At 36.4% G+C, this 15,385-nt stretch overlaps 1 protein-coding gene and 1 pseudogene across 5 annotated transcripts in view; one reads left to right on the top strand and one right to left on the bottom strand.

Moving 5' to 3' along the window:
* PKN2 (protein kinase N2) overlaps positions 1 to 15,385 on the bottom strand; it is a 161,308-nt gene that overhangs the window by 19,913 nt on the left and 126,010 nt on the right. For 4 of the 5 annotated variants that reach the window (XM_003943260.4, XM_003943261.4, XM_074381144.1 and 1 more), the window contains 7 exons: positions 6,888 to 7,031; positions 6,492 to 6,567; positions 5,761 to 5,935; positions 5,413 to 5,539; positions 4,310 to 4,440; positions 4,149 to 4,224; positions 3,978 to 4,069 (listed from right to left, as the gene is read on the bottom strand). In XM_003943260.4, coding sequence (XP_003943309.3) covers positions 3,978 to 4,069; positions 4,149 to 4,224; positions 4,310 to 4,440; positions 5,413 to 5,539; positions 5,761 to 5,935; positions 6,492 to 6,567; positions 6,888 to 7,031 — 821 coding nt within the window. The remainder of the gene's footprint in view (positions 1 to 3,977; positions 4,070 to 4,148; positions 4,225 to 4,309; positions 4,441 to 5,412; positions 5,540 to 5,760; positions 5,936 to 6,491; positions 6,568 to 6,887; positions 7,032 to 15,385) is intronic. The other variant, XM_010331123.3, reaches the window with a different exon arrangement.
* Positions 10,035 to 10,532, top strand: LOC104650118 (selenoprotein H pseudogene; annotated as a pseudogene).

The raw sequence follows: 15,385 nt of genomic DNA, 5'->3' as shown, positions 1-15,385 counted from the left end.
GTGACTCACTAATTCATTACGGGTGAATTTATGAATGAATCAATTATTCTCGACTGGACACAACTGGGTGGAAACATGTAAGTGGTATAAAAGATTTGAGACTCACTGGCTGGACTACCCCTTGAAATGACTAACGCCATTCGCAAGAATTATTTGAATTACAATAATGATAATACATCTGCATAGATGTCTTAGGACAATGAGATGAAGAAGGAAGGCTCTTTATAGATCCAAATTGTCACTATAATTTTAATTTCATGCATTTTATAACACACAAAAAAGCTACTGCACAGGAATCTGTAACTTGTCCCACATTATCTAAATTGTGTATTGTCCATAAAAGTCCATGCAACAGTCTGAACTTATTTAAAACTTTAAAGCTTATTCATCCTGTCCAGAACATTTCCCTCTAAATTATCATCACTCTTCTCTCCTTATTCCCAAATAACTTCTGTCTACCAGAACTCAGCAAAAATCCAACATCTTTTATAAGACTCTACCTAAATCCTGCTCTGAATACTTCTAATGATGATGACAAGAATCAAACAAAGGGGTCAAAGTGAAAGGGCAACACAAATGTCAGTTGCTGCTTCATCAGATTACAGATGTGGAATGAAAATTTAAGAATAAATACAATAGAGATTTACCATTGGTTTTATGCTTTCCATGATTTGGGATATATTCTAGAGGTGAAGTTGGCTGGACTTGCTAATAGTTTGAGTGTTGTAGGTAAGGGAAAAAGGAGCACCAAGAATGACTGTGTTCTTGCATGAACAACTGTTCATGCTGTTTAATAAAACAGGGAAGACTAGAAGAGTAGCACACCTGGGGAGCAATACACCACATGCATTATGGTATAGTAATACACCAGTACACTGATTTCCTCCTAAGAACTGCTATTGACTGTATTGGTTATTTTTACCTCAACTCTATCTAGCCACCTTTATTACATAATGTATTTATGCCTTGTTTCCCTAAGTGCCTAGTTCTCTCCTAACATGTTTCGTGTACTTTCTTCAAAGTTCACTACATTACTAGATAAGTTAGAAACCTGAAAACTTATATAAATAGTTATTTTAGTCAGGGGAAAACATCACCATTAATAAAACCAAGGTCTTTGGATTGAATCCTACATAAACTGGTTAGCTGTGCTTTCTTCTACAAATACAAAAATATACTTCCAACCCTATTCTGTTGTGTTGAAATATAAATTGGAAAGAAAAGGAAGCTAAGTGAGGAGGCATTGCAATAACATAAACGTAATATCCTTACTCAGCAGTTGAAGGGCAGACAGGACTTATGTGCTTACTAATGGTGGGTACACAGAACATGATCATTGTTCATAAATTATTTAACATTTTACTTTAGAATCCATAATTTGTGTTAATTTAAAAAGAGGCTGATTTGAAATTTTCTATGATTTATTTAAAAAGGTAATTTCTAAGTAAAATAAAATAATACAAACTATAGAAAGAAAATTGAGACTAGGAGAACTGTCATTAATAATAATAAAGTTGGCCAGGCACAGTGGCTCATGCCTGTAATTCCAGCACTTTGGGAGGCTGAGACGGGTGGATCACCTGCGGTCAGGAATTTGAGATCAGCCTGGTCAACATGGTGAAACTCTGTCTGTACTACAAATACAAAAATAAACCAGGCGTGGTGGTGTGTACCTGTAATTCCAGCTACTTGGGAGACTAAGGAAGGAGAATCACTTGAACTGGGGAGGCGGAGGTTGCAGTGAGCTGAGATTGCACCACTGAACTCCAGCCTGGACAATACAGTGAGATTCTGTCTCAAAAACAAAAACAAACACACACACACACACACACACACACACACACACACACAATTCTAGAAACAGCTATTAAAAAATAAACAATAACACTGAATTCTATGGCTTAAAAAGATGACCTGGAAGTAGAAAGTAAATATTTAAAATTCTGCTCAGTTATAATAAGTTTAGTTTGAGTTATTAACTATTTACACTTGTAAATAATGAAATATATTACTTTTAAAACTATGCTAGTCTTTTAAAAAAAACTCATAATAATATAACAATAATAATAATAATAAAACTCATAAACTGATATTTTTTCTGGCCTTCCTCCAGATATGCTAGAAATTTCAAACTACTCCTTTTTCTTACTTTCCTTCCTCAAATTTCTCTAAGAGTGAGTTTTATTTCTCTCTCTTGAATTTTTCTTCTCTCTCTTCTTATACCAGTTCTACTTGAGATTTTTAAATTTTCAGGTTACTGAAAAGTACACAGATTTATGTAAGGACTGGGCGTGGTGGCTTACACCTGTAATTCCAACACTTCCAGGAAGCCAAGGAAGATTGCTTGAAGCCAGGAGTTTGAGACCAGCTTGGGCAACATAGCAAGACCCCGACTCTATGGGGGAAAGGAATGTAGATGGATCAGTTGTATGCACCTGTGGTCCCAGTGGGAAGCTGAAGCAAGAAGACAGCTTGCGCCCAAAAATTCAAGGCTGCAGTGAACTAGGATAACGCCACTGTACTCCAGTATGGGTGACACAGTGAGACCCTGTCTTTGCACAAGGCTGGATTAATTTTTGGTAGAGGTAATGGCCTAGATTCTGGCTACAGACCATCCTTTGATCTGAACTTTCTGTAGAATTAATTAGAAATTAATCATCTACAAAGATTCAGCACAAAGAAGTAACAACGTGGCAGAAAGTTATATAAATCAAGATTAATAGAAGTAGTAAACAGCCTATTATTTTAGAAAGTAAATGAATTTACCATTTAAGAATCTGGAGAAAAGCAAATATTCCTTTAGGAAAGAAAAACATTTGACCCTTCTATTATTCTAAGTATAAACAGACTTAGAATCAAAGACTTGCTTTCACGGGATCACAGACTTGCTTTAATCATCTGCTTGTATAACATAACAACAATTCTAAACCTGTAATATGGTATTCAAAATATTTTATGAATATCCAGCAAGATCTTTAGTATCAGGTAACAGGAAAGCATTTGTTTTGATGTGATTGAGAAGTATGAGAAACAGTGAAAAAGAAAGAGAGGTGAAAAATAAATCAAAAAGGAAAAGTTTATTTAACACTAAAAAAAAATCTCTATCTTTTGAGACCTGTCCTTATTCTAAGAACTACCCATATGGTGGGGAAAAACCATTAAAAGTTGCAATTTGGCATATCTATATAGCACTTAATGCAACTCAGTAAGGCAAGTATTACCAAAACAAATACATTTTAAAATATACGGGTTAACTGGGGCTCAAAGGTGTTCAGTGAAATGCCCTGGGGTCAAATCCTTGCTATGGAGGAGCAATAAAGACTAGAAAAGTCAGCCTTCTCAGTCATAGCCCAGTGCTCCCTTCATTATACAGGGCTGTCTACCATTGATATTAATATATGCTTCCTAGTGGTATAAGAAAAATGTCCAATGAAAGCCTCTTTCTGTGATAAATATGCCAATTTTATATAATAATGTCCATATTTAATTATTCTGTAATAAGACAGTCATTTCTTAAAGTATATTCTCTAAGTGAATTATAATCTTAACACCCCAAATCCTTGCATTTTGATACTGTATAAGATGTATCTACAACTTACTTTATTAGACACAGAAAGGTAAGATGTTATGGTCAAAAACCATGTTTTTAAGAAAAAGAGGAGAAAAAATAAGATAATATATGTTGCTTTGTAAAATAAACTATTCTGTTAACTGTAGATTATTTGTAAATGATGTTTTATCATTTCATTTAAGATCTATGCATCTTTTTTTGGTATCCAGTAACCGAAAATTGTCACAAGAAGGGTAAAAAGGAAATGGCTAAATAGAAAAACTATTTGATGTCTACCTGATGTCAAATATAGATACATTATATTTAATTTCTTCATATATTACTGTGAAACTGTAAAGTTTCGCTGTTGTAATATATACACCATTTCAATTCAGAAAAATAAACAATTTCATTTTAAAAAACTAACCTGTCTACTTCATCTCGAGCCACAATGTCTCCTTTCTTTAAAGCTTTTATAGCAAACATCTCATTTGTGTGTCTATATTCAGCTAAAAGCACCTGAAATAAAATTAAAATAATTATTTTCTACTTGAGTTATTAATGCTGTGGCTATTCGAAAAAAATTTCAAAAGATTACCTTTCCAAAATGGCCTCTTCCCAAGACAGCACAACACCTGAAATCTTGTAGATTAAACTGAAACTTTTGCTGAGATCTGAAAAGAGAAATTTCAGTTAAAAATAAGACAATAAAGTATGGTACCAAACATGTAGTAGCAAAACTTGGTATATATTCTTTACCTTCTATCCTCAAGTTCTTGAATACCACTATATTCTAGGCCTGACTGAGGAATATCAGGCTTGTATTCAGATTGAGATTTTGGAAGTATACTATTTCTGTCATTCTCAATGTCAAAAACAGTCTCTGAATCCTGTAAAATATTAAATACTCATTAAATCACAGAAATACCCGGAAAGCAACTTATTTGGTAATGATAAAATTGAGGAAAATATTTCAGAAATCAATATAAATGTTAGAGTGAAAAGTAAAATTCAGATATTCATTCTTTAAAATTGTTTTTTTCTTTTTTTAGAGGCAGGTCTCACTATGTTGCCCAGAGTGGTCTTTAACTCCTGACCTCAAGTTATCTTTCTCCTTCAGCCTCCCAAGTAGCTGAGGCCATTAATTTTATATTAAACTTATCCAAAAAACACAAAAAAACTGGGACGGGTGTGGTGGCTTATGCCTGTAATCCCAGCACTTGGGTAGGCCAAGGTGGACAGATCACCTGAGGTTGGGAGTTCGAGACTAGCATGACCAACATGGAGAAACCCCATCTCTACTAAAAATACAAAATTAACCAGGTGTGGTGGTGCATGCCTGTAATCCCAGCTACTCGGGAGGCTGAGGCAGGAGAATGACTTGAACCTGGGAGGCAGAGGTTGCAGTGAGCTGAGATTGAGCCATTGCACTCCAGCCTGGGCAACAACAGTGAAACTCTGTCTCAAAAACAAACAAGCAAGCAAGCAAACACACAAAAGGAAAAACTAACAATTATCATCTTCAATGCATACTGTCAATCAAGTTAGAAGAACAGTGTTTCTGGCACTATGTCATGTAGTATCAACCACACTCCTATGTTACCTATTCTATTTAAGTAGCCTATTCTATCTCTTCTGGCCCATTAGCATCCAGAGGCTAACGACAATGTCTTGCCAACATTGAGAAGTTGGTTATCTCCTATCAACTCAGTCTAATTTAGCTGAAACTAGACTATAAGAAACAAAAATAATACACAGTTCAGTCGCAACTTTAAATGGAAATGTACACCTTATTCACTATGATGCTTTTACTGCTAATTCATTTGGTGAAGAGGAATTATGCAAGGTTTAAAATGGCTTGCCTGTCCTGGTGTATCCAAAACTCTTAATTCAGAAGATTCATCTATTTCTCCAAGGGAAGAAGCTCGTGGTGGGGCTGGAGGAGGTTCGGGCTCAAGATCAAAGTCCAATTTGGTTACTGTAGAATCACTTATGGAAGATAAAGTAACTCACCAAAACAGTAATAGAAAGTCTGTATTTTAAGCAGCTTTAAAATTAAAGCAAACGATTTACTTTTTAAGTAAACAGAACATTACTTTCAAGATACTACTTGGGGAAAAAACAAGACTCTCAGTACACCTGCTGTAATCAACATGTAAGAATGTCCCATTAACTTTGTATAACAGGCGCTTAAAATCTCAGACACATACCTAGCTGGAGGTGCTAGTTCTGGGATGCGTACATCAACCACTGGCACTGTAGCAGGCCCAGGAGCTTGAGGACTGAAGGTGCCAGAATGATTTACTGTAGGAATAGCTCTTCTTACTAGCCTTCCCCAAGTGGCAATATTAATATTCATTTGAGGAGCTCTGAGAAATGTTTTGCCTGTAGATATTGAGAATAACAAAAATAAAACAAGTAATTTCTTTATATAACCAAAAGCCATAATTTAAAAATTCATATTCATCAGTTTATAATCTATGAGGAACAAACAAAATTTGTCACTTAAAAAAACTAGTTTTTAGCTATTTGCTAGTAAAAATAGTGTAAGTTTTAAAAATAAATAGGTTAAGAATTTTTCAAGTCTAGTAGTAATATGTGGTTATGGTTTTAAAAAGAAATCTTGTATTTTAGAGATATAAGCTATAATCTTTATGAATAAATCAGCATTATGTCTGTGTTTCCTTCAAATTTGAGAAAGTAGTGAGAGGAATGCATATGGATAAAATAAAATTGGCCATGAATTGATTATTGTTGAAGCTGGGTGACTGAACATTTCACTAGTCTCTCCACTTACAGATACATTTTAAATATTCCTTAATAAAAAGTTAGAAATGAATAAACAAAACAAACAAACAAACAAACAAACATACATGGCTATTACTTTGTAACTAGATTAAGAAAACAACAAAATGCTATGTATTTGACTGTTAGTAATTACCTTGTTGTTTTGAAAAAATTTTCTTTTGTCTTTGAAGTTTTGGTCTTCTTTCAATAACTGGATTAAAAAAGGTAACCTGCAGTGAAGAAAATTCAAGTTGACATGAAAATAGCATTGGATTTATGGTTCATGAAATCCACTAAACTTAAACAATTTGAAAGCTCAAGGGCATCTTAATTATAGTTTAGTCCAGCCCTTCATTTTCTAGATAAGAAAACAGACATAGGATGAATAATTGATTTGTCTCAAGGTCACATACCTATTCAGTGGCATAGCTCAGCCAAGAACTCAAGTCATCTGTCTTTCAGCCTAACATTCTTTCTACTTCTGTATCATGCTGCCTACATACGTAATTTCAACTGTAGTTAGGCACATTTAATAAAATACATTTATTACCTCTGCAAATAAAGTACCCTGTGGTTCCAAATAGAGACACATGCCATGCCGTTGGTTGTCTAAAAAATCTTCTAACCTCAGAAATTTTACAGCACACAGAGATCGCCAATCACGCCAATAAACTGAAATTTCCAGTTCACGTGACTAGGATAATTAAAAAAAAAATAAAACAGAAAAGACATCATTGGACACACACTTGAATAAAATATCACAAAAAATATGAAATACAAATACAATAAACAAAAATAACACAAAGTTCACACTGTTTTAAAGAGGTTTCTCTTTAAATGTTTCTCAACCGTATATTACTTTAACAAACTTACACATTTTAATTAAAAAAACAAAACAAAACATATTATGACATTTTCCAGCTGAGGTATTCTTAAAGTATACTTAAAGAATACACAACTGGGAACAACCAATACAGATGAATGACCACAAAAACTCTTTCTCTTACAGCTTCTATCTTTTGGATTTCCCTCCTCTATTCGCCATCATGTGCTACGTTACTGCTATGTTACTATCCCAATGCTTGCTTCAAAGAACTCATTTGAAACTTTATTTGTCTCATTGCTGAGCCAGAAAAAGTTCTGCAAATAGCATTTGTTCTGTACGAACAATGTGCCACATATTGAGCTAATAAGTACTTTAAGAATATTAGGTGGGCCGGACACGGTGGCTCATGCCTGTAATCCCAGCACTTTGGGAGGCTGAGGAGGGTGGATAACGAGGTCAAGAGATCGAGACCATCTTGGCCAACATGGTGAAACCCTGTCTCTACTAAAAATGCAAAAAATTAGCCGGACGTGGTGGCACATGCCTGTAATCCCAGCTACTTGGGAGGCTGAGATAGGAGAATTGCTTGAACCCAGGAGGCAGAGGTTGCGGTGAGCCAAGAATGCGCCATTGCACTCCAGCCTGGGCAAGAGCGAAACTCCGTCTCAAAAAAAAAAAAGAACATTAGGTTAATTTTCTTTTTTTTTGAATGGGGGGGTCTCTTTTTTAGGTTATTTAATTTTCAAAAGAATACCACTGGGTAGCAAGACCCATTCTGCAATAGGGGGGTGAAAAGGCGAAATTCAGATGAAGCTTTATACAGATATTCATTTATTATAATAATAAAAAATAACTTACAAAGCAAATTAGCAAGAATTTGAATGTTCGAAACCCAGGAACAAGTTAAGTATATTATACCACAGCCATATGAGAGAATGCACTGTTCAAGTTGAACAATGAAGAAAAAAAATAATATATATATATTTTTTTTGAGACGGGGTTTCGCTCTTGTTACCCAGGCTGGAGTGCAATGGCCCGATCTCGGCTCACCGCAACCTCCGCCTCCTGGGTTCAGGCAATTCTCCTGCCTCAGCCTCCTGAGTAGCTGGGATTACAGGCACGTGCCACCATGCCCAGCTAATTTTTTGTGTTTTTAGTAGAGACGGGGTTTCACCATGTTGACCAGGATGGTCTCGATCTCTCGACCTCGTGATCCACCCGCCTTGGCCTCCCCAATTTTTTTTTTTTTTAAAAAAGAGAATACACTGTAGACATTGAAATAATGCTATGTGGGGAAATATATTTAAGGTTTTAATAACCAGTGTTTAAATGCACCTGTAGAACATAGTGTCTAAGCTGGGGTCAATTCATACACTAACCTCTACCGTTGTAATGTGTATACATTTTAATTATAAAGTACTGGACTTTTCTATTATTTTATTGTTCAGGCTTCTGTACACCATCTACAAGAAGAGATAAATGTTTCCCTTTTTAGGGATCTACAAAGCAATAAATTACTTATTTGATATAACAAATTTCAATTTATAAACTTAAGCATCTTATTATCTAAGCTCTTGGTATAAATAGTAAAAAATCTATTGACTTTAAATTATAAATCTAGTTGATGCAAATGAACATGAAAAACACCTATAAAAATGCAACATAAAAAAAAAAAAAGAATCAAAATGCAATGTGCCAGAGGGCTTCATAGCCAAACAGGAAAAGAATTAGAAAAATACGTCTATGGTGATGAGGATGTGATTTCAAGGCTTCCCACCTCATTTCTTCTCTCTGAATCATAATTAATATGGGAAAGATTTATCATGAAAGAAGTATGAGGAGAATATAATTATTTTAAGACTAGCAAATGGCATATGGAAGATATTGGGCACTAAGACTATAATATTCAAGTTAAAAGCGTATTGTGGAAGCAGTTTTTTTGGGAAATAAACTGGAAGAAGAATCATGTCAGGATTGGTAATTTAGACTCTATTATTTTAGATGAGAGGAAGGAAGGTCTACTTTCACCTGCCTTTTTCCACTGTCACAGGAAGACTTGTTATGGATGAGGAAGATGCAAGGGACAAAGGCTTGTTATGAATCATGAAGATGTAAGATGCATACATGCTATAGATGGAATTAGTACTTGTTAAAAGTTCTTACATTTTTACAATGGCTAAAATGGTAACATTTTTGTCTTATTGTGAATAAGAGAACTGAATCTAGAATCAAAGAGAAAACTGCTTGGTAGACCTAAGGAATCTCTGTGTTATCTGGAAGTCTAAGATCTGAAAGGAAACGAAAAAGCATCAGCCTATGTGTGGTGGACAGCAACAAATTTAAAAATGTGTTGCAATTTAAAAAAGAACAGTACACATCTATCATAATAGAATTAGCACAAAGAATGCTGAGGTTTCCAAGGTGTTCGCTGAGGAGCCCTGGGCTTTTCATAGGAAACACAGCGACATCTATAGGACACTGTGAGAACTAGTTCATAGTTTCAACACTACAACATTCCATATTCCTTCTGGTGATGTCACATCTTTGATAAGGTGGGTCTTCAACAATATTTAAAAACAATTTCATATGAAGAATCATTGAGGAAAAGAGAGGGGAGTGTAGCGTCCTTATGATCCCGAGCTTTGGGAAGTTATATAGTATACAAGAGGCAGACATGTCCTATTAGTTAATTGTAACTATGCACTAATGGAATAAATGTATTTTTCTCTCAGTATTTGTATTTTTCAAAAACTCCTAATTTAAGTTGTAAATACTAACTAGTAAGCACTTCTTAATAAATGGAACTGTTGGGTATTTCTTTAGGTCGTTACATTGTAGTTTCGCTGCGTTCTCGGCCAGGTTCTAGGCACCATGGCTCCCAGCAGGAGGAAGCAGAACGCTGAGGCCGGGGTGGTCGCCAACTGCCAAGAAGCTGGTAAATGGCGGGGAGGGAGTGGAGGAGGCGACCGTTGTTACTGAGCATTACTCGAGGTGATGCGTCTATGGGCGCAATGCTGCGGCCCTGAGCCGGGCGCTGTGACTGGAGGTCCCACAGCTTCCAGTAAAGATGAACCTGGCCAAACCCCGGAGGGGAAACTTCAAGGTGACGCTGCTGCAGTGCAGAGCTCTGAACTGGGATTAAGAAGGGGGCCCCCACACAAACTCAAATTCCCTTAGGCTCAAGAGGTGGTGGAAGAATTGAAGTACCTGTCTCAGGGATATCTGGGTAGAAGTCCTCATGCTGAGCTTTGTGTCCCTGGTGACATTGAAACATTAATGATGGAACATGGCCAAACTTCAGTCATGTGCCTGAAGCCATGCTTTCTTCCCCACCAGAAAGGAAGGTTCAATTGTGAGGCAACCCTCTAGTAAGGCACTGCAAAAGTTACTGGATTTGGTTTGTTTAATAAAAGTTGAAATAAAGTATTTGAGTAACAGAAAAAAAGGAAACATTAGAAAGACACTGAACTGAGAAAGCTTGGGAACTTTGACAGAAGCAAAGGATAGCTGGGCTCCACTGCTGAAATAAAAAGGGCGAAAGAAGAAAATGAGAAAGGCTCCACTGCCAAAAAGAAAAGAAAGGTCAAAAAAAACTTTCTACTGCCACTAAAAAAAAGAATATTATTCAATGCCTGGAAAATTTAAGAGCTGGGGAAAGGTGAGATTTCTGCAAATGTGTACACAAGAGATGATATTCATGGTCTTCAATGTGCTTCTGAGAACAACACAGGCTTTGGAAATTTATCAGTTTATTTATCTAGCAGCCCGCAGATAGTACACTGAAAAAGTTTAAACAGAGTTTTTAAAATCAGCTACTTATGGAGATGTAATTAAAGTTAAACTAATAAGGAATGAAAAGAATCTGAGGACAAGCAACAGTAGAAATCCATTATCACTCTTAGCCTGAAAGGGCAAGAGTAACTATTAATCATTGCCAGAATCTGATTTAGGTTAAATCTTAAAAAAGGAACTATCCAACAGTTGTGGCCATTGCTTAAGGCTGCTGTGAAAAGCAAGGCAAGGCAAGCAAGGAGAAATGGAAACACACTGCAACTTTCCTTTCTTCTTGCCCTTGGGTCTCCAAACAGTGTCTCTTATTCTAAGTCAAAGCCAAGTAATTCAAGTAAACTTTGCAGTCATCAGCCCACAAACAAGGTAGGACAGGGAAGGAAGGAGACTGGAATCCACTGGGAAAAAACAGAAAACCACCACCTTAGGTAACAATATATGTTTTCAGTTCAGGAGTCCAATAAGAGTGATTCTCCTGCTGGAACAAATGTAACAAAAAGAAGGAAACTTCGGGATCATTTGGGAGGATGAGAAATACACAGAGTAGAGTAGGAGACAAAGATAATGGAAAATACAAGGCCATGATCTTGGCAGGAAAAGTCGGCCTGCTATAGATGTGGGTTATTGCCTCTGCTTCCTAGACAAACAACTATGATAGAAACTAATATGCTTTATCAACTACGCACGACTGCTTCCTATGTCAATCCACATCATACAAAAAGTTCCAAAGACTTGTAATTATTTCAAACATATTGTATACTTTTTCTGCCTCCATGTCTTTACATATATAGTTCTTTTTTTTTTTTTTTTTTTTTTTTTTTTGAGACGGAGTTTCGCTTGTTACCCAGGCTGGAGTGCAATGGTGTGGTCTCGGCTCACCTCAACCTCCGCCTCCTGGGTTCAGGCAATTCTCCTGCCTCAGCCTCCTGAGTAGCAGGGATTACAGGCACGCACCACCATGCCCAGCTGATTTTTTGTATTTTTAGTAGAGACAGGGTTTCACTATGTTGACCAGGATGGTCTCAATCTCTTGACCTTGTGATCCATCCGCCTCAGCATCCATCCACCTCGGCCTCCCAAAGTGCTGGGATTACAGGCTTGAGCCACCGCATCCAGCCCTATAGTTCCTATTTCTAATCTTGTATCTTATTATCCAACTCAAACCTGTATTGTTACACAAGATTAAATTTCCTAACTATTCTTTCCCCCATCCCAGTCCAAATTCTCTCTTCTCATCAAAGACAAATTAAACATCCATTTTCTCTACAAAGGCATTCTTTAAATCCAGCCCACATTTTTTCCTCAGGGTTTTTTAGATGTAGCTGTCTTTTTATGTATCCTTGTAGGAACCTATGTTTTCAAATCTGAGGACTCATGGTTGTCATCATTCTGGATATTACTGGATATTATTGCTTCTGGAACTCCACTCTGTGTGTTAGTCATTCTTAGTTTATCCTTCATGTCTCTTACTCTTTCTTTCATGTTTTTCATTTCTGTCTCGTTTTGTGTTGTATTCTGGGCAACTTCTTTAGCTCTTTCAGGGCACTAACTCCTCTTTTCTTTAACATATCTTCTTAGTTTTCCATTTCAGAAGTTATATTTCCTATTTTTTTTTAGTTCTACTTAGTTCTCTTTCTCACCAGCATCAACAATTTATCAATAATGGCCAATAATATTTCATCTCCACCTTCCCCCATAAGTATTTGAAGCAAATTTCAGACATCAGTAATTTCATTTATTTATTTTAAAACTCTGCTTAGTCTTTTTGGTTCATCACCCATCCTTTGCTCATGTTTTCAAATTCTTCTATTCTTTTAAATACTATGATCATTTAAATATTTAAACATAAACTTTAAAATATTTTTAAAATCCCATTATCTGCTTCTGCTTGCTCATGGTAGCCATACCCTCATGTATTTAAAAATTTTGGATGCAAGCTCATTTTGGTGAAATTATTATTCCCTAAGCGTCTGAAATACAATTTAATAGTTTTTTATTTTGTCTCAAATAATTATCTTTAACTTACCATACCTTAGAGTCCTTTACGGAAGGATACCTCTGGCACTTTTGCTTTCTTTTGCATTTCTTTTAAAAATGTTTCTTAAATTTCATTAATTTTTAAAATTTTCTTATTTGTATGTATGTATTTATTTATTGAATAGAATGACGTCTCTCTGTGTTGCCCAGGCTGTTCTCAAACTCCTGGTCTCAAACCATTCTCCCACCTCAGCCTCCCAAAGTGCTGGGATTAAGGGCATGAGCCACTGAGCCTGGCCTCTTTTACCAGGCACAGTGCCAAATGGAGGTCTTGAGTATTAATTTATAGATCAGAGAGTTAAGTAAAAGCTAAAATGCCTATATTATGCTGTAAAGCAGTGATTTCCTAATAACAAGTGAGGCACGGAGAATTAAATCAGATTCAGTTGTGTGAAGAGATGATGACAGTAGGTAAGGAAGAAGACATTTTTAAATTTATGCATGCCGTCCCTGCTCAGATTCCAACCTCTGTCTATTTGGGAATCACCATATTGACTAGAGTGTTTTGCATTCTTTGGGTATGTTGCAGAAAAAAAAAAAAAAAAGGTTAAGAAAAGCTCCTTTTCAGTTTTAATTCTTTTCATTCATCTCATTAATACTTAGTGAATAGGTATACTAAGTATCTTCTGTGATAGAGATACAAAGATAAGTAACATATGGTCCAGCTCTCAAAAGTTCATAGTTTTGTTGGAGAGAAAGAAATGTAAATCAATACTGGTAATACAGTAGCATATACAATATGCACAATAACACAAAACAGACAGCTGACCAACTTTTTTGTAAGGGCCAGATAAAGGACATCCATATTCTATAGTGACCAAAAAGAAAAGCACTGGGATAAAAATGTCTTGTGTATGCATGCACACTCAATAAATTTCTGTAGAATAGGTCACATCTTAATCCCACACCACTTAGTAGTTCTGTTACCCTGGGCAAATTATTTAACCTTTCTGGGTCTCGGACTGTTTGCCTGTAAAATATGCATTAATGGTATCAACCTTGTAGGGCTGTGTGAGAATTAAAGGAGGTTAATACAACTCCAGCACATAAGTCAATCTCAGTATGTTACCAGCCTGACCAACATGGAGAAACCCTGTCTCTGCTAAAAATACCAAAAATTAGTCAGGTGTGGTGGCGCATGCCTGTAATCCCAGCAACCTGGGAGGCTAAGGCACAAGAATCACTTGAACCTGGGAGGTGGAGGTTGCAGTGAGCCGAGATTGCGCCATTGCAATAACACTCCAGCCTGGGTGACAAGAGTGAAACTCTATCCCCGCCCCGTCCCCCTAAAAAAGAATAAGAGATCAGAAGAAAGAAGTAGTTAGAAATATAAGTGTTAACAGGGATAACTAATAAAACAAGGCTATAGGAGAATAGAAAGAATGGAAACTAGGGGGCAACTTGAATGATCATACAATCTATACAGGAAGGAGATAAACTTCATTCTCTGAAACCAAGGAGGAAGATACAAAACAATTAGCAGGTGATAGGAGAAATCTGATGCCTAATTGTCTTAAATCTAATCTATAAACAAAAGCAAAGGTAGAAGACTTTGAGGTGGGAGAGAAGACTTAAAGAGACAAGCAAAAGAAAAGCTACTGGTAGTGAAATAAAAATGTGAAATATGGAATAACTTTTACAAGCCTCGCTGAGATTGAAAACTCAAATTCCTAACTGTAAATGTGATCAATTTCAGCAGCATTCAGGATACAGAGCAGAGAAGATAGATGGTAGAACTGATTTGCTGTTGGGAGTTTCCACAGCAGGTAGGTATAAAGATAAGGCTAAAGTATGCTGTGGTGGTATCAGTAAAGAAATGCTTCACAGTGACATTTGTTTTAGGGTAAATAGAGAAGAAAATTAAGTTTGGAATGGGTTGATGGCATGAAAATATCCTGAAGAATCAAGGAAATGAAAATATTTGATCAAACACCTTGCTTTTTGATAAGAAAAGATCTGGAAGAAAAGCAATAACAAGAGCTATTGTTTACTGAATACCATTATGTAAAGGTACTATTCTAGGTGCATTAATTAATTAATGAAAGGGTCTCATTAGCTGAGCGTGGTGGCATGCACCTGCAATCCCAGCTATTTGGGAGGCTGAGGCAGAGAACTGCTTGAACCCACAAGGTGGAGGTTGTGGTGAGCTGAGACTGTACCACTGTACTCCAGCCTAGGCGACAGAATGAGACTCTGTCTCAACAACAACGAGAGAGAGAGAGAGAGAGAGAGAGAGAGAGAGAGAGAGAGAGAGAGAGAAGAATTGAATAGAAAGGAACAAAGAGAGAGAGACTGACTCACTCTGTTGCCCAGCTGGGTCTCACTCTGTTGCCCAGCCTGGAGTGCAGTGGCATGATCTCAGCTCACTGCCGCATTCAACTCCTGGGCTCAAGTAA

This window comes from Saimiri boliviensis, chromosome 11, assembly GCF_048565385.1.
Source record: "Saimiri boliviensis isolate mSaiBol1 chromosome 11, mSaiBol1.pri, whole genome shotgun sequence".
In the NCBI taxonomy this organism is placed as follows: Eukaryota; Metazoa; Chordata; class Mammalia; order Primates; family Cebidae; genus Saimiri; species Saimiri boliviensis.
Note: the sequence above shows the minus strand (reverse complement) of the source record. Positions and strands in the feature narration are given on the sequence as shown.